At 48.4% G+C, this 24,300-nt stretch overlaps 1 protein-coding gene across 1 annotated transcript; it reads left to right on the top strand.

The window, feature by feature from the left end:
* Positions 1–20,797: 20,797 nt before the first annotated feature.
* On the top strand, positions 20,798–21,730 carry LOC311166024 (olfactory receptor 14C36-like; the record flags this gene model as incomplete). The annotated part of the gene is made up of 1 exon (XM_084227514.1): positions 20,798–21,730. The coding sequence occupies one exon, from the start codon at positions 20,798–20,800 to the stop codon at positions 21,728–21,730; it is 933 nt and encodes a 310-aa protein (XP_084083640.1).
* Positions 21,731–24,300: the final 2,570 nt, after the last annotated feature.

Raw genomic sequence — 24,300 nt, 5'->3', positions numbered from 1 at the left:
AAGTTTTCAAGCCTACTAGGAAGGGGCACCTAGGAGGCCAAAAGATTCTGTGCCTGCTTTTCCTGGCTGCTTCCCGTGCTGTTTGATGCAAGGCAGCACTCGAGCTCTGTGTCCCGCAGCCACACTGTGGAGCCTGACCAACGTGTTTGGATTCTTGCAGCCACCCCGGGCACTTCAGCTCCAGCTGGCCCTGCCGCTCCTGCAGCACTGAGGGCCTCCAGCTCAGCACAGGATGCAGCTGGGCAGGAGGAATGGCCACCAGAAGATCTTGGCCTGGCTGTAGAGAAGATGATTCGGGAGATCAGGAACTCCCTGACTGAAAGATCACCCTCTGCTCAGGTAATTGCATTGGATGGGGATAAAAGGGGCTGGACTGAGAGGTTTGGAATGTTGTTACATGGGTGAGAAGCAAAGGCTTCTTTAATTGAACTTATTTCGTCATTATTTGATTATTTTTGGTAAAGAAAGATTTCTAAAAGAGGAAATGAAGAAGAAATGAAGAAGAGAGTTTTTCTTGCTGGGAAAGAGGAGAAGGGTGTTTGGAGAATTGCCACTGAAAGCCAAGTGTGCCGTGCAGAGAGGGGCACGCCAGAGGTGCCTCTGTTGAAGCAGCAGCTGTGGGCTGTGCCTCTTTTGCATAGGAAGGCCAAGGCAAAGCAAGGGCTGGGCTGCAGCTGCTGCTGCTGCTGTGTGAGCCCTGCTGTGCGTGTAAGCACTCCCAGAGCCGTGGCTAGGGCTGGGCTGGAGCTGCAGCTCTCTGTCTTTTTGCAGATGATTATACGTGTTGCCAACGAATGTCTCTCTTTCTATTCATGTGCTGACCCAGTGCCTGCAGTACGTTTATGCTTATGAGGCAGGGCAGACTCAAGGTGGGGAGAGGGATTTTTTTGGATTTACCAATCCCTTATTCTCAAGTGGCATGACTTTTGTCTTCTGTAAAGTCACCCATAGTGGTTTTCAGAAGCATTTTATTCCATAAGAAAAGGAAATGTTGCAGGCTCGGAACCATCTTTACAGTCTTTAGGGTTCTCATGGCCGGGCTGTCACAGAAGAGATGAATATTCTGGAACTGGTCATAGTGAGAATATCTGTGTGTCCAGAGGTAATTTGCAGGTGCTTCATTGTGGGCATTTACTTCCTCGGTGGAATAGAAACACTGCTGGGTTGTCTGGCTTTTCCTGTCTTTTGGGTTGTTTTTTTTCCTACTCTCCCGAAGTACAGATTTTTGCCACTGATCCCAAATGTGATCCTGGGAATACCCTGGGTGCATAAATGTTTGCCTGGATCGTACACACGGGGCAGCGGCAGAGGGCTCCAAAAAGCACCACCCTGTGCTGGGTTGTGTGAGCGCTGGGCTGGGGGTGGTGAGACTGCCAGGCAGAAATGTGTGCTTTGTGTGGGGGTTTGCAGCACACAGCCCTGGGCAGGGCTGGGAGCGAGCTCTGCCCTTGCTGGCAGCCGTGCTGGCAGCAGGGAGAGCCCCTGGCTTTGTGCTGGCTGATTTCTGCCAGCTCTGGGATAAGCCAGGGTCAGAGCGTGAGGGCACGTCCCCTCACTTGGTGTCTTCTGGTTTGCTCTGCTCATGTTTTGTCTCAAAGGTGATTTTGTAAGAGCTTCAGTTTCACCTTGGCCACCTGAATGCTGAGTTTAAAAGGCTTGTTATGTGAACTGTGTGGGCAGTGTTCCCTCCTCCTCCGTGCTCCCTGTCCTTTGGGAGTGGAGAAGGAGAGTTCTTGTATCCCCGTTGTGTTTCCAGCCAAACAGTGAGTGATCTTTGTGTTCCTTTCTTTCTGTTTTTCTGCTCAGGACAATGCCAGTTTTGGCCCCGATTCCTCAGGAGGGCAGCCTGAGAACAGAGCTGCAGCAGAGGAAGCTTCCTGTGGCACGGAGAGCTGCAGGAACAGTTCCCAGGAGCCCGAGGAGCCTGGTAAGGACAGAGCCCACACTGGTTTAGAGAGGTGTGAGCTGGCTGCTCTGAGCAGGCTTGGTGCTTCCTGGTGCCTTTAGTTCAAATTCTGCCCTGGGACAACATGCCTGAGCCCTGCCCTCCACGCTTCTCCAGAGGCCCTGACACTGAGTCCTCTGCTGTGCAAGAGAGCAGGGAATAAAGCTGACCTTGGGGGAGTTGTGTCAGCAACTTGGGTGTCCCAGTTTTCTGCTGCAGTCAGTGGATAAATTTGCTGCAGGCTGACAGGGGAGGCCATGCTGAGCAAATCTTGAAGGAACTGGGGGGAAAAAGAGCAAAAAGTCAGGGTAGAAGTCCAAATCCCTGACTGAATGTAGTAGCAGTCAGCTGGTATTGGTGCTGACCCACAAGAAAAACAAGGAGCAGAACATCAGAGGCCAACCAATTGAAAAGTGACAGTGAATCCAGTATCAGAAGGGAAAGCTTGAATGAGCCCTGCTTAGGGAGACCTAAGAGGAGAGAGGGAGCACTTTGGATCCATTCCTTAGCCAAGCTGGTGCAGCCTGCAGGCCTCGCAGGGAGCTCTGTCCCTCCCGGCCCTTCCTGCCAGAGCTGATGGTGGAGTTGGAGCAGCTGCTGCTCACTGCAGAGGGCAGTTGGTAAATGCCAGGGGATGGAGCTGGTTCATGACTCAGCTCCCAGCACCCCTCAGCTTCTGCCATTTCAGTGAGGACTGAGGTCTCTGTGTCAGCACAGAGAAAGAACAAGGCTGGGCTTCTTTGTTGCACCTGGGGCTGAGCGTGTTTCAAGCTCTCCTGGGTGCCCTTTGCACTGCGAGTGCTGAGACTTGATGGAGATTCTTCAGTGTTTTGAAAGACACTTTTGAACACTTGGAATGGTCCCTGTTCTTTCAAGGGCATGCTTCAAATTGCCAAGTGAGAGTCTGCCTTTCAGGCCATCTTTGACAGTCCCTGGTAGAAGGACAATTGCTGCCCAAGGGAAAGGTGCACAAGGGCCAATATTGACTGAGTGTTCCCTTTGCTTTCCAGATGCCATCTGAGCACCATCTCCAGGAGGGCTGCCCTGCGTGGCAGGGAGAGACAGGGGAGAGCCCGTGACCATCAGGCAGGTAAAACTCCTCTGTTTGTAAATATGTTTATAGATTTCTATAGTTCTATTTGTCAATGGTTATAGTTGCATTTATAGATTATAGTGTTCTGCTTATATGTACATATATTATTTGATCTGCATAGAATTTAAATTATGCAGAGTTAAATTTTTTTAGAGTTAAATTTTTATTTCTGTAGAGTAAAAAAAAACCCAATATTTATTAAGTTGCATTTATAAATGTGTATAGTTATATAGAAAGAGGAATATGACTGTCTAGAGGGTAGATTGATGGATAGATTGCTGTTTGCATAGGCCTAGGCTGCATTATTTCCTCTTTCCCCCTCGGCTGCCTTTCTCACCTCTTGCTTTTCCCCCTGTGCCCCCTGTGTCCCCTCTCCCTGTGCTGGCTCCGAGCTGGCGGCCGGGCCGGGTGGAGCAGCACTTGCAGCCCTGCCTGTCCCTGGAGCGCTGGGAGCTGCCGCTGGCCCCAGGCACTGTGCCCTGAGGAGCTGCTGGAGGACGGTGAGACAGAGGGGGCTGAGGGGGCTGAGGGGGCGGTGGCGCTGAAGGGACGGGCACCCTGAGCTGCTGCTGGGGCTGAGGGCTGTGGGGCAGCCGAGGGACATGGTGGCATTGGAGGTGACAGGGAAGTGGCACAGGCTGAGGGGCTGGCGTGTCTCGGGGGACAGGATGGCTCAGAAGGGACTGAGGGCATGAGAGGACTGTGAGGGGCTGAAGAAACTGAAGGGGGCTGGGGGTTCAGCAAGAGCATGGTGGGGCTGAGGAGATGGAGAGGGCCAGCAGGGAGCACAGAGGGCTCCGGGACTGCAGCTCTGCCAGGCCTTGGAACCAATTCCAGAGCCTCCACTTTGGCCACAGCTGCGAGGAAGACCTTGAGGACAGCTGGAGACTGACGGGAGGCAGCAGGGAGAAGCTGAAGGGCAGCAGCAAGAGCAGTGAGCGGGGACCTGCTGCTGCCAACCTGGAGAGAGCCCGGGTGAGGCCCCAGGCCCGGGCAGGCAGGGTGGGGCTGGGGGCGGCGTGGGCTGTGGCCGTGGGCACTGCCCGGCGGGGCAGGAGCGGGCCCTGCCCATGCTGGGGCTGCTCAGCGCAGCTGCCCCGGCCGGCACAGGGGCTGTCCTTGGGCAAGGCAGCCGTGCCGGCAGGGCCGGGAGCTGTGCCGGCTGTGCCGGGCTGCCGGGGCTGCGGGACGGTCCCGCCGCGGCTGCGCTCACCACAGCCTGGCCCGCTCGGCTGCTTTTTCTTTCCGACCCTCCTGGGGAGGCTCTGAGATTTCCTCTTCCCTGAGGGAAGTGCAGCTGCTGCCAAGGGAAGCGTCCCCATACTCACTCAGTGTTCCCCTTTGCTTGCCAGGTGTCCCATCTGCTGTCCCTGTCCAGGAGAGCTGCTCTGCACGGGAGGAGGAGACCGAGGGAGAGACTTTGAAGATGGGGCAGCTGGGATCCCTCTGCTTCACGTGCTGTCTAAATATCCATGGACATGCACCTAGACAGGGATGATTGCATGGGTGGTTTTATATGTAGCTTGGTATTTGTATAGGACTATTGGATGTATGCTGTTATATAAAGTTATGCATATATATACATATATGTTTGTAATCACATCTATGTATATATAAGTATACATAGATGTTGGTTTATCTGTGTTTAGGTTTATTTCCTCTGTTTACTGTTGTGTACATATCTATTTATATTGATGCAGGTGTAGGTATATAGTTTTTAAATAGGTAGATTGGAATTTGTATGGGGAGATAGGTGTATTTTTATATGTGCTTTGTTCTATTTCTGTCTATTTATTGATGTTTAATGTGTGTCCGGATGTAAAGCTGTATGTTTGTATTGATGCAGTTAGGTGGATATTCAGCTTGGCGCAGGTGGTGTTTGTATAGTTATAGATAGGTTTGGTTTATACATCTACTGGGATATATATGTATATATATATGTACATAGATATATTTACATATATGTATATATATTTACATATATATTTTATGTAGTATGTGGTGTTTAATCAGTATTTACATCTGTAGATTGTTATACTTGTATTTGTATTTTTATATGTGCCTATATGTATGTATTTAATTCTATTTAAAGATGAATGGAGGGTATACTTGCATAACTATTGAATTCTTAGTGTTTGGCTATTTAGAGAGGGAATGCGTATATCTGTATTTGTATATGGGCTGTATGTTTCTAGTGCTATGTAATAAATTAAGTTCTTAAATGCCTAATTGATCTTTGTGTATAGTAGAGGTTGGCAATAAACCACGTTTTGTTAAATGAACTTGGTATTTGTATATTTTTATAAAGACATGTTGTAATAATCGAATAAATTCCTGTTTTTACCTAAATTGAGATCTGTATAGTTCTGTATTGTCAGCATGGGTGTAGCAATTTGTAATTAATGACATTTTTCAGCTAAAATTAATTCTCGTGTATTTGTGGATAAGCAGTGCAGCTGTGGCAATCTGCAAGAAATGCCATTTGTCAGCTGCGATGGGTGTTCTGTGATTTGTGCTACCCAAAGCCATGAGCAGATGGAAATGCTGGAGGACTTTGGCCATGGAGATCCCCGGCCATGCCCAGCACATGCCCCACCTGCACTCAGGCTGGGCAAGGGAAGCGCAGATTTGGGCTGGCAGCAGAGCCACACCTTGGCTCAGAACTCGCTGCAGAGGCTGCTGAGAAAACCCCGGGACTCCACGGAGCGCTCAACTCCTGCTCTGTGGATATGCAGATAATTCAGTCCATGTTTGGTTCTTTACATACAGACACACACACAGATATGTAGGTAGCACTTAGAAACCTGTAACATACTCGGTTGTGGCAGCTGAAATGGACATTTCTCTGTTTGTATGGAGGGTCAGCAGAGTGGTGCCATTCTGTGGCCATCTTGTAACAGGCAGTGCTCACTGTGTCTGAGCAGTGCAGTTGTAGCAATCCGTAATGAATTTCCCTTTTAAACTGACATTGGCTTTTGGGCATCTCTCATTTCCATGATGAGTGACCAGGTGTCCTGGTTCAGGGCAAGTTTGGGAGAAAACCTCCAAAAGGGGGCCCCTCGAGAAAGCAAACCCACACGGGCCCTCCCCCCAAGTGGTTTGGGAAGAATTCCTGGGAGAGAAGTGGAAAGAACCTGTTTAATTAACAGGCACAGCACCCCCCCCACACAAAATGAACAATACCAGATGACAGCACTCTTTCACCACTCTGAGAAAGATGACAAATTCAGAAAGTCTCTCTTTGGGGTGGTTCCTCTCTTATCAGTCCCTCGGGTGCTGGGGCAGCTGCTGCAGCCACAGAGTGCAAACTCTCGGTGTTTCCCAGGTCCCAGTCTGGAGCAGGTTTGAGTAGGTCCAGAAAAGGGAAAGGAGAAACAGTCCAGGGAAAATTTAGACTCCTTAGCTAAACTTACTAATGAGCAGAAGCAAAAGCCAAGAGCAAAGCAGAAGCAAGAGCAAAGGCAAAGTGAAAAGCCAAGCAAAAAGCAAACACCGCACCATGTACAGCCCCATCTGTGTGTCCTGCCAGCCGTGGGGGAGCGGCTGATAGCAAAACCAAAACAAAGCATTCCGTCATCAGAGCCAGTCTTGAAGGCACAGAACAGAATATCCAGCATAAACAGAACACACAGATGGGGATACAAGCATCGTAACATCACCCTAGGACGCCACGTCAATGTTTGTCCCTATTTCTTCACTGATCCTGAAGCTCTGACGAGTGTATGACAGGCCGTGGCACCCAATTCCTCACGGGTCTGTCCAGCTGTGGGTAATAGACCCATCTTGTCTGTGAAACATCCATCTGAGGTTATTTGTCTGAGAGCTGTGGTCCATCTCTAGAACCTCCTCCGGCAGCACCATGGCTGGGGAGAGGAGGGGAAAAATGTAAGGGGATTCTGGCCTTTATTCTCTTTTAACACATATTTGCACTCAGCTGTAGCCTGAACTTAGTAAGGAAAAGGATAGACCTTCTTTAGTCATGCAGTGTGGGATAAATGGTGTGGGAATAGGCACAAACCAAGCTGCAGGAGCAGCTTCTTCTTGGTCTTAACAGGACATTGTGTACAGGAAAGCACCACAATCTGAATGATTCACCTCTTAGGTAAAGCCACAATGGTTCACCGTGTAAAACGACCTGGGGATGGAAATGACAAACGTCCCTGGGCTGGGGCAGAAGCCTGGGAGTCAAACGCTTGGAAAAAGAGACCGGGCAAAGGCAGCCCAAGGCTCAGGCACGCACTTGGCCCCAGGCAAGAGGGATCTTGTCCTGCCAGCATGGGCAGGGACTCCAGGCAGAGGAGCTGGCCGGCGGCAGGGAGCAGCTCCTGCTGTCCCCGCGAGGGCAGGACTGGCAGGACGCAGGAGCAGCGGGCGCAGCGCGGATGGACAGCGGAGCCGCTCCTGAGCCGCCAAGGTGACCCCTCCTGATGCTGCAGCCACCGCGCAGCCACCTGTCCTGCAGGCTCTCTCTGGCTCCCTGAGCTCCAACCGCTGCAGGAGCCAACCTGACCATCAACTAGAGAAATTATAAGACATCAGAACTTGTTGGCCCATATGTATATATATATATATGTATGTTTGTAATTTTATATGTTTGTAACATTCATCCATGTGAAGAAAGGTAACCTTAAGAAAGTGTACTTGTTTTACAACAGCATGGTTCCATAGAAATTGATTTCAAATTCTTTTCTGAGGTTCCTATAGTAAATAGACACTTTGCTAAAACTACTAGGGATGAGAATTGCTGGGCTGGTTTAAAATCGAATCCAAATTCTATTTAATTCTGTGCAATATTTCCATTAAATCTGATTAATATCCAGGAATAAAAAACAAGATTTCTCTGTTCTTCTTGTATTCCTTTTCTAGGAAACAAGACATTTTTATAATTGCGATTTTGATTTTAAAGGCAGTAATCCACTGGACTAGTTGATACCTTGGAACTTCTTTATCATTTGCAACTACCCATGGCTCTCTGGAACAGAAAGGTTAAAGGAAGGAAAGAGAGCAAATCTTTTAAAGCAATGACCTGAAAGTTATCTTACATCACTTTGTAATCACTCAGTTAAACACACCATTACCTAAAATCATGTATATATGTACTTGGTATGCAGTATCCGCTGAATAAATCCTGTACATAAACAAGTTCTCATCTACACTTTTTTGCTAGCTCCATGTTCTGTTCTTTCTCAGTAAAATCAGGAAGAGAAACATGGCTGTTCTTTGAAAAATTAATCCATTAAAATATTGACAACCCTGAAGTTTGATTTAGGAGAGTACAAACAATAATTTTAATTGTCACCAAAGAAAAACAAAATTGACTCCTCATCTGTGGTAAACAGCAGACATTGTGACCAATGCTCACAATGGTTGCTCAAACTACCTGTAGGATGTTGTCTAGCAGTGAATATGAAGATCTCATCAAGGATGCGGATAAGAGACAGTGACCCTTGAGGATTCAAAGAATCATTTGATAACAGTAAAAAGAGTTTATCTTGTTCATCTTAGTTACACTAAAAATGTATTTTATATAGATTAGATTTATACTGATTGAAAACTCATCACTTCTTGTATCTTGCTGAATAATTAATGCTGATTATTTTAGTCTCAGCCCACAGATTTAAAAGACAAACCCATTGCTACAGCTTGCAGTATGGAACCAGTATCACTTGATTTGTCACTGGAGTATCAGAAAGTGTTGTAAATGACATCGACTGCCATTGTGAGGCATTCCCAGGAGCTGTTCAACACTGCAAGTAAACACAGGTCTGATTTGCAGTCTGTCAGCAAATCTGCTGGGAGCAAAACAAATCTCTGAAATTGCCTGGTTATAAAGCAGAGAATGTGCCAGTAGAAAGAAAGTGATTCTGTAAGAAATCATAAAAATGACAGTTAAGCAGAAGTGATGCAGAATTGTAAACACAAGTGGCCAGTATCATCATATCCTGTTTAGAAAGGCAGAAAAAGTCAGTACATTCCAAAGCTGATTGTTGTACTCATTTGTCTGGGGGTTGCTGAGGCAGCAGCAATGCAGTTCAATATCCAAGATTTGTTATAGGTCAGACCACATTATAAAATCTCTTGATTGTCCATGTGCAGCACGATTTATTCTTTCAGCTAATATTTGTGCTCTTGGTAATAGGTGGATCACAGACTTTATGGTTTCCATCTAGGAAAAGTAATACTAGAAAAGCTTTGATATTCTTCACATTTTATTATTTTAAGCCATCTAAAGCAAGAATTTTACTCCGATTTTTGTCTTGGAGCAGCTCTTCTGGGCTGCTCCAAGATTTTATAGAAGGCTTGTCAAATGTGTGACAACCAGGTATCTAGAATTTAGTTCTGTGGTCTCAGCACAGCCATCTAATAGTGTTTTAAGTGCAAAATGTCCATGAAGAGCCTACAGATACCACCCAAGACCTGCAGAAGGCACGTGTCCTTTTGGGCAGGCAAATAAAAAATGGCATCACCCCTTAAAATGCTCTCAAACCCTCTTAGGCAGCTACATAAAGTTTCTGTAGTAGGACTGCATGTTCTTTGCAGTCCTTCTTTCCCCTAGTAAAAATGAGTTGTGTTACAGCTGACATTTAATAATTTCAGGCTGTATTTTAATTTCACACGTAGCTGTGCCTGCATGGGAGCTGGGTGTCCAAGCTGTCTGTAGAGCTGGTGGAGATCTCATCCTCGGTTCAGGTGCCTTCAAGAGGGCACCTTGATCAATTTCATTGACCTGTGGGACCTGTTGTGCCTCATTTGCTGCTCCAGAAGGAAAAGGGTCTCCCATACACACATGGGATGCAGGGCCTCGAGTGCAGGGGATGAGCTGCTGAGGTGGAAGGTACACTCATTTTCTTTAGATCTATATCTATATCTGTATCTATATCTATATCTAGATATGAAAATCTAGCTCAGGTCAGCGGCATGCGGGGCTGCAGGAGGTGTTGGCAGCTGCAGATGTGCTCAGCTGGCACTTCTGCTCATAACTCCCAGGATAAACCCAGGAGGCTTTGTTAAGGAGGTCTCCATTGGTGGGAACACAGCTTCATGAAGGGCACTGACTTCAGGAGTCGGACTTTTGAAACAAATTAATCCCTTTGCTGAATCACTGTGGTATTTGGCAGCTATGAATGCTTACAGTGAAACTCCCTGAAGGAGAGGGTCACACAGGTATGTGACATAGCAATAAAAACTAAAAAACCTCACAAGTGGGATGCACTCTCTGACTCTTCACTGTGAGCTGTCAGCACTTTTTGTCCCTACTTGTGTGGCTGCTAGAAGAATAGAAAGGAGAACTGCAAATTCAATTTTAAGACTGGTGTGAAATACAAAAGAAGACTTACAGAGAGCAGAGGAATGATTGTGATTTATAAGCATGTATCTCATTTTTATTGAAGAAAACAGAGACTGATTACAAAGGATATGCTGACCAGTTCAATGTTTTCTCTGTCATCTTTTCACAAAGCTTGCAGTTTCCAACCCACTGCAGTCAGCAAGAATCCCTTCACTGACCTGAACTGAAGAAACATTTTTATCATAATAGAAGGCACTTATGCATGGATATTTATTAAAAATGCGATAGCCAGTCTTGTCTTTTTTACATTTATTCTGTTTTTCTATCATTCCTTTCAGTCAGCGACTTCAGACAAGCAGCCTTCAGATGCCTTCAGCATTTGCTTGACAGGGTTTCACACTATTTGATTCTGTCTGTATTTAACATCACTCTTTGGACAGTGTTAACTGTACTTCGTGCTTTTCCTTACTTTACTTGTACATATATGTACAAATGTATAAATGAAAAAAAAAGACATGAAAACTTTTACAACTTGAAATAAAAGTCACAGAGTCATAGCCATTCAGTGCATCATATGGGTTAATATTTGTAATAAGTGTTTCTGTGTTTTCATTCTCAACTCTAAGCTGTTTTTTGTTGATCCCTATATTGTTTAATTGCCTTCCCTGAAGTGCAACCTTCTCAGGCAGGTCTAGGGAATTCCTCAATGTAAACACTCTTTTTCTCTTTGGAAAACCAATAGTTTTTCTTACCTGCAAATCCCAGATCAAGTCAGGAGAGGATGTTTTTCCAGTATCCCTTAACTGCTTTAGTAAACACTGCTCAGAGTATGTAAGGATTACCATCTAACATCTGAAATGCAAGTTGGTCCCTTCAGGCTTTACTCATTTTGCAGCTCTTGAGGCTTACAGAGGGATTATCCACCAGTTCCTGAGGAAAGCAGCTCTTGTCCACACCACCTGCCAGACCAAACAGCACTGTGGAAAATCATGTTCTCCTGTGTTATAAATGATCAAATCAGCAGCCAAATTTATTAAAAAATTAAACAAAGATTTATTAGATTAACAACAAAAATAGAATTTCGAAAAACCACCACAGCCAAGTGTTAACCCCAGAAGTTGGTGCTGGGTGAACCTGGATCTGACTGACAGAGTGCCAGCGTATTGTGGAGGAATGGTTACAGGGTAGAGGTCACTCTGACATACTTTTGTTAGCTGACCAAGGAAGGACTGGGAAAGTACCAAACCCAGCTAATCTGAGTTTCTGCACCTGCAACCACATTGTGTCCTTGAGCATAGCAGTAGTACGATAACAGTAATGAGGATGAGATGTGAGGAGTAGAAATGTAAGTTCTCAAGAATGAGGAAGAGCTGATATTGTAGTATAACCAACAGATTGTTTAGCTTGCAGAATATGCATGAGTTTATTACTTGTTGTGTATAAAAGTCTGGTGCTTATCAATAAAGTTGGAGCTTGCTGATTCTTACATTAAGAGTCCCAAGACTTCCCTCACCACAACAAATGGCACCCTGCACAGGGACCTTACAGAAGATGAAACTGCGAGCCACGGTCCGGTGCAGTATCTGTGTTGATCCCGAAGCGGCGCGGGAGGCAAAAAGAGCGGGCTCCGTTGCCCCGAGTGACCTTACAGGAGGGCTTGGCCGATAAAGCCACTGAAGTCTTGCAAAAGCGCTGATGATTAGATGAAAAGGTAATAGAGAGACAAGCGGTTTATAATCTTTTAAAATGCTTTTTATAAAAGCTGGGATTACAGGGTATAGATCTAGCAAAAGAACTTCCGGGATTGCTTGCATATGGAGTGGCCTAGGTTTAGAGATAATTATGGGTGGCGGTGCTAGATGATTGTAAAACTGTAAAAAAGTTGTTTAAAATGTAGTGAATAGTTGCTAATGCAGTAAAACAACATCAGGCTGAGCAAAAGGTTGCTCAGGTGTCTCAGCTGCCGCGTCAGATACCTCTCCCGCCGCTCCTTCCACGCCGGCTGGTACCTCTCCCCCCCCGCTCCCTCTGCATCTCTGCTGCCGCGGGAGATACCTCTCCCCCCCGCTCCCTCCACGCCACCACTTGCAGCGAGGGTAGGCGCAAGCATTAATCAGGCCCGAGAAGGTAAGGGAAGCTATGAGGTCGGCCTGGGTGGGGCTTGACAGGGTAAAATCCCCAGGGGGTATTCCCTCATACATGTGAATTAAACAATGTAGAGAAGAGCCATTTGGGTTGTTTCTTGACAGAGTGGCGAATGCTATTCAGACAGCAGGGGTCCCTGAATATATGCAAGGAGCACTATTAAGTAGTTAAAGGGACAGGCGTAGGCAATGCAGAATCAGGTGTCAGCTGCCCTTGCTACCTTGCAAGTGTCCATAAATCGGCCTCAGAGAAAAGGACCATCATGACTCCACTTTAGAATCGCTGGCTATATGAACTGGTTCTTGTGCTGGCGCTGCCAGTCCGACACATGCAGAGTCACCCTGCAGTTGCGTCTCGGGAGACGGGACGCCGAGTGGGATGGGTTGCCCCACGTCGACACAAGTGGCTGCCCAGGATCTGAGCGCCTTCCCAGCGCAAGTGCCTCCTCCCTCTGCCCTGCAGCCAGCGGAAGCCTCGGCTTGGACTTGGCAACCTCAATAGACTGTACCTTAATAGACTGCCAGCCGCAGCATATTAAAGGCCCTGTTACAGCAGGTGAACAATCAGTGGGGGCTTTATTGATTGGACGCTCGTCTGCCAGCATGGTGGGACTTACTATTCTTGTTGGACTTATTGACGCTATTGATGCTGATTATACAGGAGAAATACAAATAATGGCACAAATGTTATTCCCACTGTTGTTCATCCCGGCTGGATCACGAATTGCCCAATTGATTCCTTTGCCTCAACTAATGGGAGGAACTTTACCACTGGACAAGCAGCAACATGGTGAGGGTAGTTTTGGTTACAGGAACAATGGCTTTGTTAGCAGTGGACTTAAAGCATCGTCCTAAAAAACATATTGACGTTCAGTATTGAGGTCACACCATCACTCTGACTGCGCTCCTGGACACCAGCGCAGACGTCAGCATCATAGGGACGCAGAAATGGCCACCTCAGTGGCCCACTTATGCAGCAAATGCTACTGTGGCAGGAGTAGGAGGACTCACTTGCACGGAAATCCCCTCTGCTGAAAATTCTTATAGAGGGAAAGACTGTCACCTGTGCAGTTTCTGTAATACCACTCCCTGAGGGTGTCCACGCCTTGCTGGGCCGCAACAGGGTGGCACAATTGGGACATCTTACCACAGATCTCCCTTCATAGACTGCCATTGCATGGACTTTCCTGATGGAAAACAGAGGATCCGGTGTATAGCTGGCTGCTATGACTGACACAGAAGAAGATGACATGGAGTTAACGCCAATAACTCCAGGACCACCCATAATCCTGAATCCTTTTGATGCTCCCAGTGATTTTTACACTCTTCAGGAGCTGATGGTTTCGAGTCCTTTGTCCCTTAAGCCAACGGCATCCTCATCTACACCAGGAATAGTTGAATGGTCCATTGATCAGCTTACTTGGAGGAATCCTGTGGAGATAGGCTCGGAAGGCATTCAACTCCAAGCAGTGTATTTGAGCCGTGCTGGAATTGACAAGGAGGCGGAAGACCGAAGGCAAAAATCTGATAGTTCCTTCTTCTTGGACTGAACATGGAGGCAAGGAAGTTTCTCAGTTTACATCAACTCCATACATAGCTATAAGTGACATTTCCCAGATTCGACAGCTGAACTTTCAGCCTTGGAAAAGGAAAAGCAATGCTGCTTGTCAGACAGTACTGTCTTTGCCGGCAGATTTTGATTTAGAGAAAATACTAGGTGCATATTTTAGAACTGATGAACAGGCAGATGAGTCTGAGGAAAAGCTGATCGCTGCATTTATCAGAAAAAAGCTGTTTCCAGGAGAGGATGGCAGTGAACCTTCATCTTCCCCTCTCTGCACAGTCCGTGTGGTGGTCAGCCACTTGGAGTGCCTTGTTCCACAGAATTATCTCCAGTCGGGGGCAGGGGTCCCCTGGCCGCATCTGGTTCAGAGTGTTCAGTTTTGAGCCATAAGGACAATCAGTGGCCGGGAACAGAATCTCCAGAGAAGCAATCCTGTTTTCCAAAAGCCAAAAGATTTCGTAGCACAGTATTTGGTCGAAATGCAACTTGGAACATTTTTGCTCGGAAACATAAAAATGAAAATAAAACTCGGGGATTGCACCAAAAAAAAAAGTGATATGTACCACAAAAGTGGTAGTTTTCTGATGGAGAACTTAATCTGTGGTTTCTCAGAAATTTTTGTACATATCTTCGTATTTTCATTTTGTATAAATAAATAATGCAAATATAAAAAAAAAAGGAGACAGAGAGAGAAAAAAATTTAAAGACTATTAAAGACTATTTTGCAGATGAATACTATGAGGCCTATATGTGATATCTGTATCTGCATATGAAGCAACAGTGGCAGATAGCTCAATGATAAGTGGAATTGCAATAAATGACTTTTTTACAAATGTACCTTTCCATCAAAGGGTTAAAAAACAAACAAAAAACACTAAAGCAAGAATCACTGTCAGTCTGAGGCTTCTGAGCACATGTTTTTGCTTTGCACCAAGTAGTTTGCTAAGTGAAGCCTACCATTAAATGTACTAATTTCATTTAAAAATATTTCTTTTTCTATGAAACAAATACCATAATGCAACCACCTGGTGCAATTATACTACAAAGGAAGTGTCAATCTCATCAAATGACTCTATTCAATTGCCAGCAGGTTGCTTTTTAATATGTGGAGACCGTGCCTGGCCTGGTATCCCATCTATGCTGAGAGGGGGGCCATGTACAATTGGACAGCTGTCTCTGCTTACACCAAACACCTCCATGATATTGAATATGAGCCGCCACCATTACAGAAGTAAAAGAATGGCCCATGCATTTACTGCTGACAGTAAAGATGATGTAAAATTTTGGTCCCCAGAGGCCATAATTGCAGCATCCTTTCTAGCTCCAGGGGTGTCAGCTGCAGGTGCCCATGCCACCCTAAATAAGTTGGGATGCTGGCTTGCGAAACAAACCAATGCTACTTCTATGGCGCTTTCTAGCCTTTTGCTTGATGTTGATTCTATTTGCCATGCAACGCTTCAAAATAGAGCTGCCATTGATTTTCTTTTGCTTGCACAGGGCCATGTTTGTGAAGAATTTGAAGGCATGTGTTGTATGAACCTTTCTGACCATTCTCAGTCCATCCACTCCCAGCTCTCTGAGTTGCAGAAGTTGAGTGGAAACTTACAGGTAGAATCGGGCCTTGGTATTTGATGGATGGCTCAAATCTTTAGGCCTGGGGTCCTGGCTACGTGCTCTTGCTAAGGCTGGTATTATAGTAGGCATTATAGCTTTGTTAATAGTGTTAATTTTGCCTTGTTTTTTGTATATGCTTGCAAAATATGGTGCAAAGGATGATATCTGCTGCATTTAATCAAACCTTGCTTGTGCAAAAAGAAAACAGGGGAATTGTGGAGGAATGGTTAAAGGGTAGAGGTCACTTTGACCTTCTCTCATTAGCGGAATGAGAGAAGGTCAAAGTGACCAAGACTGGGAAAGTACCGAACCCAGCTTATCTGAGTTCTTTGCACCTGCAAAAACATTGTGTCCTTGAGCATAGCAGTAGTACGATAACAGTAATGAGGATGAGATGTGAGAAGCAGAAATGTAAGTTCTCAAGAATGAGGAAGAGCTGATATTGTAGTATAACCAATAGATTGTTTAGTTTACAGATTATGCATGAGCTTATTACATGTTGTGTATAAATGTTTGGTGTTTATCAATAAAGTCGGAGCTTGCTGATTCTTACATTAAGAGTCCCAAGACTTCCCTCACCATGACAGAGAAGTGTTCTGAAAGTTTTGTTCTGATCCTTATCACTCTTTCTTTTAGTTTTTTTTAATAAACTTTTCTTTGTACCTTTTATACCTTTTAAAAGCTTTTAGCCTACATTGCCTTTCTCCTAATCCTATCTCACAGCAGGAAATGAGTAAGGATATTCTAATGAGTACACTGGAAATTAGCCAATACTAGACCCACCACAATAATTGCTGCATTCTCCAAGAAATCTCAAATTGGCAAACCAAAACCACTACAGAAACATTTCTGATGAACTGCACTAGAACAGAGGAAAATCAAGGCAGAGCCATGGTTTCTCAGAACTTGCTTGATCTTAATGAGCCCTGTGGTGCATTTGGAGCTGAGCCCTTGAACCTCAGGACCTGAGAGGAGATTGCACAAACCTTTCCAGGAGTCAAAGTCAGAGGAAACACCCAAAGGTTCTCAAGGCATGAATGGGTCCCACTGAGGTCCCTCTCCAACACAGGCTCCTCATGAACTCCTTGGAAGAGAGAATTGGAGGCCAGGATGGCACAAAGACTTCTCAGAGATTCAGTCTAGAAAGGAAATTCCAAAGTACCTTAAAAACCTGGAGTATCTCAAAGTATTAATGAGCCCCACTGAGTGTCACTACAAAGCTCTCAAGGGACTCCTTAAAGCAGATAATTGGGGCCATGATTGCACAAACCTCTCACAGAGTCTGTATCCAAAGGGAAACACCAAGTTCCTTAAAATAAGTGAAGTATCCTGAAGCATTAATGAGCCCCACTGAGTGTTGTTACTGACAAAGCCTCTCCAGGGACTAATTACAGCAGATAATTGGAGGCCCTGATTGCACAAACCGCTCAGATTCTCCAAGGCAAAAGAAAACTCGAAGTCCTTTGAAAAACCTGCACAGAGGCTTCTGGCAAGAGGCAGCTCCTGGCAAGGGCAGTGCTGCAGAGAGACAGCTCTGGCCAGGAGCAGCTCCTGTGCACAGCCCAGCAGGGCTGGGGCACTGCCTGCAGCCACCCCAGGCACAGCACAGAGGCACAGAGGGATTAAACTCAGCCTGGGCTGGGAGCACAGAGCAGAGCTCACTCAGGGCTCACTAGAGCAGAAATCATCCCAGGTTTTAAACAGTCATTCCCTGGCTGTGGGAAGAGAAGCTGCAGTTCCTGCAGGGATCTCCTGGAGCTTGTACATCCCACAGCTTTGAGGACCTTTCAGGAGGACTCTCAGAGCTGCTCCAGGGCTGGGCTGTGGCCCTAGGACAGGGCTGGCTTTCCCTGCTGCCCCAGCCCAGGCACGGCCCAAGGCAGCTCCTGTTGCCAGGCTCTGCTGCACGGCTGAGCAGCCAGGGCTGCAGCCAGGGGTGCCCAGGGCTGTCCTGCAGAGCAGGGTCCTGCAGCCCAGGGTGCTGTGCTGGGGCAGGGACTCTGCTGCCTGACAGGGACAGCTCTCAGCCAGCCCGGGCAGCTGGTCCCAGTGCTGGGGAGAAGCTCTGGGGGGAAGGAGTCACCCTGAGCAGGGCAGGTGCTGCTGCTGAGAGGGGCTGGGTGGGGCAGGGCTGCTCCCAGCTCCACACCTGCCTGGGCACAGCTCCAGAGGACACCTCCCATAGAAGGTAAGCCTGGGATTGCTGGAAAGATCAGGAGCTTTACTGAGAGTGATTTCAATTTCCTGCTTGGAGAAGGAGGGAAAGTTGGGGTGATGGCAAAAAAGATTTTTGCATTTTATACATTTTCATATCTTCAAAGCTCTATAAATTACTATTATATAGTTGTAAAAATATAGTCCTTACTTAAATCTATTAAACTCTTTATAAACTCCATTAAACTACTATTATATATTTCCATATATGTAATTCTTAATTAAGTCTAGTACTTTTCCTAACCTTTCTCTTGGATTTTACAACAATAAACTGTCTCTCATGGTCTTTCTCCAAAAAAACACACTTCCTTTTCAAACCAGGAAACTGTCTAAATACATACCTGAAATACTGTGTTATTATCAGTCTTATTATTAAATAGACTTATTATCAGGAAGAGAACCTACAATAACTTTTTTTTTATTGACCAGAATGCGAGCAGTCGCAACAAAAAGTGAAGGCAAAGAAGCCTTTGGACCTACTCCAATGGGTTGACCCAGGGCTGTGTAACAGGGGAAACTGAATCTCCTCTTGGATGTTCCTGTTAAATATCCTAATTTATCAACCTTAATAAATTGTTGAAATCAGGGGCCGGGTGTGCTCCATCCCCATTGGGACACCTGGAAGCTTTCAATAAATGTCTGGTTTTTCCTTTACTGTTCTAAAACTGTTGCAAGGAGTTTTTTCTCTTTGGATTATGGGCAACAGGGGGATGAGAGATGCAGAACAGGAATTGTAGTCCCAAAATCACAGAACATTCTGAGTTGCAAGTGACACAGAGGATATACAAAGGAATGTTTGAACATTTACAGAGACTCCAGAACTGTAACTTTGGGTGGTCAGTCTCTCTGCTGGGAGCCTCCCAAAGGGCCCTCAGCCACTCCTCAGCCCTGGACAGCAGCAGCATCACCTTTGCAGGGCCCAGCAGAGCTCTCCTGAGCTTCCCTTGCCCACCTGCACACAGAGCTTGCCCCAGCCAGGGCCCTGAACACAGGCAAGTTTCTGTAGGGCGGGGGCCAGGGCCCACAGGGTGGGATGGGCTCTGTGAGTGCTGGCAGGGACAAGGCTCCTCTCAGGAGGGAATGTCCAGGCCCAGGGAGATGCTCAGGGAAGGAGAGGGGGCTGAAGAGAGCAGTGCTGGGGGCAGGAGGGCACTGTTGGTGTGTGGTAGGTGCTGGGCACAGCTGGGCACAGGAACACTGTCCTGAGTGCCCGGCTGTCTCTGCCCTGCCCTCTCAGGCACAGCACCACAACATCTTCTCTTGTTTCTGCACTGCCCTGATATTGTCACTGTTATCTGCTGCTCCCAGGGAGGCTCTGGCATTTGCAGCAGCTGAGTCAGGCACTGCCCTTGGCATTCCTGCCAGGCAGGGGTGTGTCCATGGGAATGGGCTGTCCAAGCTTCCCTGGCACCTGTGTGTTGTAGTGTGTTGCAATCTCTCGTTTCAGACTCCCAGTCCTTTCCCAGGTATAGCTTTCCTGTTCCCCTCCCCCTTTCTCTTCCTAAGTGATGTCCATCAAACTTAACAGTCCAGTAAGGGCATTGTGTGATTGGCAGAAGTTCAAAAGATGCCTCTCAGCCCTGGGCCATTGGCCTGTCTAAGTGTCATTGTCCCCTGAGACTCGCCCTCTCCCACCTGGTTGGTAGCTCACCTATCCTCTCCCCTCCCCCTCCCCCTGAGCTTAAAAAGACCTGGAGACCATGCAGCCGGATTCTACTGTAGCTGTTACCATATTCAGAGACCCTGGAATAAAACTCTGGATTAAACCCTGCGGTAGAATCCACTCCATTCATTCTTCACCTAGCCTAAGGACTTTCACCCGAGGTAAAGCTGAGTTTCTACCAGCCTGGACTTGTTCTCAGTGTCTAGCTGCAACTCCTAGCTAGCCAGAGGGATCTCTGTGGTGAAAAACCACAGCAGCTGCCTTTGGCCGAGCAGCGAGGGCCGGACGAGCCCAGACACATGCTATCCGGTAATATTGGAATATTATTCCAAAACCTGTGGGGCTGTGGGCAAAGCAATCCATGGGAAAGGGGAATGAGCCGAGCCCCCTCCCTGAGATCCCATCATGGGCACAGCCAGGGATCTCCTTGCTGCGCCCTTCCAGGCTCTGAGCTGCCCTTCTGGGTGCAAATCTGTGCCAGAGCCTCTGGGAGTTCCCAGAATGTCCCACAGGGAAGGGCAGAGCTGCCAGAGCTGAGAAAATGCTGTTGGGTTTGCCAATGGAGCCGTGAATGTCCTTGGCACATAGGGGTGCTGAGACCTTGCCCAGAGACCTTTGGAGAGGGTGAGACATTCAGGGATCCCTCTGCTCTGGGCAGGGTCTGGTTTATCCCAGGGTGACACAGGAGTGTGACTGTGCTCTGATTCCAGCCAAAGGTGCAAAGCCAGGGCAGTTGGGAACAAGCCCATGCAGCCCATCACCCTCCCTGAGCCACAGGGAATCCTTTTCCTCTCCCATCTCTCAGTGGCAAACTCTGAGTGCAGCAGAAATGCTGGGAATTCTGACCTCAGAGAGCCAGCTATGATGTGTGGGTAGGAAAACAATCCTTAAACTAACTCCTGGTATCTATTTCATTTAGAACTGGCATTGCAGAATCTACCAAGGCTGCCTGCATTAGGAGTGATTCTCCTGACAAATCCTGAATATCCAGCCTTGTCTCTCTGCCCCGTGGCCACAAATCCAGGACGGTGGGGCAGGGATGGCTCCTCAAGAGCCCTCACGCACAAGCCTGGCTGCCCCTGGCACACTCAGCCAGCAAAACTGGAGCTCAGACAGGGGCCTGGGTGAAGGTTTTCCCAGAGCAGGAACAAGGCTGGGTGAGTCACAGCAGGACAATCTGCAGGGAATAGCCCAGATTTGTCTCAGAGAAGCTTCTCCTGACTTGTCACTGTCCTTTCTCCATGAACAGGTCCCCATGGCCAGCCCCAGCAAATGTCCAACAGCAGCTCCATCAGCCACTTCCTCTTGCTGGCACTTGCAGACACGCATCAGCTGCAGCTCCTGCACTTCTGCCTCTTGCTGGGCATCTCCCTGGCTGCCCTCCTGGGCAATGGCCTCATCATCAGCGCCATAGCCTGCGGCCACCTCCGGCACACACCCATGTTCTTCTTCCTGCTCAACCTGGCCCTCACTGACCTGGGCTGCATCTGCACCACTGTCCCCAAAGCCATGCACAATTCCCTCTGGGACACCAGGAACATCTCCTACAAAGGATGTGCTGCACAGCTCTTTTTCTTTGTGTTCTTCATCACAGCAGAGCTTTCCCTCCTGACCATCATGTGCTATGACCGCTACGTGTCCATCTGCAAACCCCTGCACTATGGGACCCTCCTGGGCAGCAGAGCTTGTGCCCACATGGCAGCAGCTGCCTGGGCCAGTGCCTTTCTCTATTCACTGCTGCACACGGCCAATACATTTTCCCTGCCCCTTTGCCATGGCAATGCCCTGGGCCAGTTCTTCTGTGAAATCCCACACATCCTCAAGCTGTCCTGCTCCAAATCCTACCTCAGGGAACTTGGGCTCATTGTGTTTTCCATCTGTCTAGCGCTTGGCTGTTTTGTGTTCATTATTTTCTCCTATGTGCAGATCTTCAGGGCTGTGCTGAGGATCGCCTCTGAGCAGGGACGGCACAAAGCATTTTCCACCTGCCTCCCTCACCTGGCCGTGGTCTCCCTGTTCCTCAGTACTGCAGCATTTGCCTACCTGAAGCCCCCCTCCATGTCCTCCCCATCCCTGGATCTGGCTGTGTCAGTTCTGTACTCAGTGGTGCCACCAGCCCTGAACCCCCTCATGTACAGTCTGAGGAACCAGGAGCTCAGGGCTGCAGTGGGGACACTGATGACTGGATGCTTTCAGAAACATTAAACTGCTGGCCAATTTCTACAAATCACTTGTAATAAAATTCATCTTTGATACTTCTTATTGGTTTCATTTTGGAGGTCCTTTTTCTTTGTTTTACTTTTTTCATATTGTCCACAAAGGAATGTCCTTGTTGTGCCTTTTCTCATTTTGTTTCTCTCCACCTTCCCTGTGGCCACAGACTGTGTCAATGTGGGGCTGCGCTCTTCGTGGCTCTAAAGGAACTGAAGGATCTCCCAGGTAAGTTTTCTGCAGAGATGCCCTTTTGTTGCCTTCTCTGGAGCTGCAGCAGCAATGTCTGTGTGCAGAGCTGGGGGGAGATCAGTGCTGGCACAGCAGCTGTGCCCAGCAGCAGCAGCACTTGGTGTTGCCAGTGCTGCTCCCGTGGCCCTGCCCCACTGCCCTGGTGGCCCTGGTGTTGCTGTAGGGCCTGAGTGCTCTCAGGGCCGGGCACAGTCCTGGGGTGGCAGTGCCGGGGCTGCAGCAGGGACAGGCCATGGGCACTGCTGGGGCAGCGCTGATGCCTCAGGCGAGGCCCTGGGGTCTCCAGGCTCGTTGCCCAGGCTTCTCAAGAATCCAACCAGGCCAATGCTGAGCACAGAAAACCTCCATGAGGAGCGCCATGGGCAGGCTGGGGGCAAACAGCATGGCTGGTGCTCTGCAAGGGCCCTGGGGAAGATGGGAAGGAGCAGCAGAGCAGGGGCTGATCCATCCCCAGTGTGCTGGACAGCCCAGGGCAGCGTCCTAGAGCGTCCTCATGGAGCTGCCAACAACATCCCCCCTCTGCAGCCCTGGCCTCTCCCCCAGCTCACACAGGTGCCCCATCCTTGCAGTCACAGACACAGCAGCACTGGCTCAAGAGCCCCTGTTTGCATTGCACAGAGCAGGGGGGAGCACCCCCATGCTGTTGCTGTGGGGATGTTAACCTGAGGGAGCACAAATGCCATCAGCCCCTGGGGCCAGGAAGGGCTGGGGAATGGCAGGGAAAGCACTCAGCTTTGTCCTGGCCTCTGCAGTCAGCCAGAAAGTTTGTTCCCATCAGCTGGGAGTTTCCTGTCCCACTGCTGACGCTGTTGCTCAGAGCCAGGGCTACCTGGCAGCCACCCCCAAACTGCTCTGAGCATTTTCTTGGCTTCACCTTTGATTTCTTTACTCTTCTCAGTGCAAATTTTTTCCTATTGCCCACCCCAGGGGTCCCAGAACTAAACAAAGCACTCTGACAAAGTTGCTGCCAAAACAATTCTAAGCACATGGCAAGAATCACTGCCCTGGTCCTCCTGATCCATGGGAGAGCCAGGGGTTGGATGAGGGAGAAATGGTGGGGAGGGGACAAAATGTTATTGATTGACATCCATGAATGGCCTTGATATTCATATCTATTCAGATGGCATTAGAAAGTGCTAGGGGTCAATATTAATTGGACATTGCTTATATCAATCTATAAACTGGAAAAGAAAACTGGTAAATACACTTCTCTCTGCATTGTTTTCAATACAGTGTGTTCACTATGAAGCCATTTCTTAAATTTATCTAATTAACCAAAGAAGAATTTAAAATAGCAATTATCCCGAGGGGCTTTTCTTGTTTGAGCGTTTTGCACAAATGTTTATGAGCTTTTCTCATGGAATTCCTGAAGTGAAGAGCTCAAGACGGAAGATGCCCTTGGGGTAGTAAAATTCATCAGAAACCTCCAAGTGCCTGAGGATCCATCCCCATCAGAGCAGCAATGAACAGGAATGGGCCTGGCTTTTTGGCTGCCCCAGCTTTGGGATGGGCCCTGGGCCTGGAGCAGGAGCAGCTCTGAAGGGCCCCAAGGCCGGGGCTCTTGTGCTGCCCTGGGCAGATGGGATGGCAGCAGGGGCTGCAGAGCTCTCAGCACCTCAGCCAGAGGTGAGCAGGGCAGCCAGGGAGCCTCCTTGTGCCTTGGCCAAGCCCCTTCCCCCATGGCTGGGGCTGAGTCCTGTGGCAGCTGCAGCTGCTGCTGTGCCCTTGCCAGGGGCTGAGGCCGTGGGGCCAGTGCCCAGAGCAGCCTGGCCTGAGCAGAGCTGTGGGGCCAGAGGTGGCTGGGCTGGGCTGGCCAGAGGCCCTTGGTGCTGCCCAGAGCTCAGGGAGCTGGGCTGGGCTCAGAGAGCCTGGCACAGACACCATCAGTTTCCATCTCAGCCCGGCTGAGCGTGCAGGAGCAGGACTCAGGCCAGGCCTTGTGGGGCAGAGCCAGCACCTGTGCAAGGCATTGAAAACAGGCAAGTGCCCCAGAGAGGAGGCTGCTCTGTGCCCTTGGGGGCAGGGACAGAGCAGGGAGGGGGCCCAGGACATTTGTCAGCGCCAGCCTCTGTCCCCAGAGGCGTGGCCCCTTGGCAGCCCTGGCTGCTGAGCCCAGCTTTGCCCTGGGCTGAGTTTGGCCGTGGCCCAGCTCCATCCTCCTGCAGGGCTCAGGGCCTGTTCCTGGCCATGGCCAGCCCTGGCTGCCTCTCTGCTGGCCCAGAGGCCGGCAGAGCCCGGGGCAGGGCTGTTTGTGCAGGCCCACAGGTGCCACGGGCTCTGCAGGAGCTGGCAGAGGCTGCCCAGCAGGGAGG

Source organism: Fringilla coelebs (assembly GCF_963513975.1).
Source record: "Fringilla coelebs genome assembly, contig: SCAFFOLD_32, whole genome shotgun sequence".
Classification (NCBI taxonomy): Eukaryota; Metazoa; Chordata; class Aves; order Passeriformes; family Fringillidae; genus Fringilla; species Fringilla coelebs.
The sequence above is the reverse complement of the archived record's forward strand: the minus strand, read 5'-3'. Positions and strand labels throughout refer to the sequence as shown.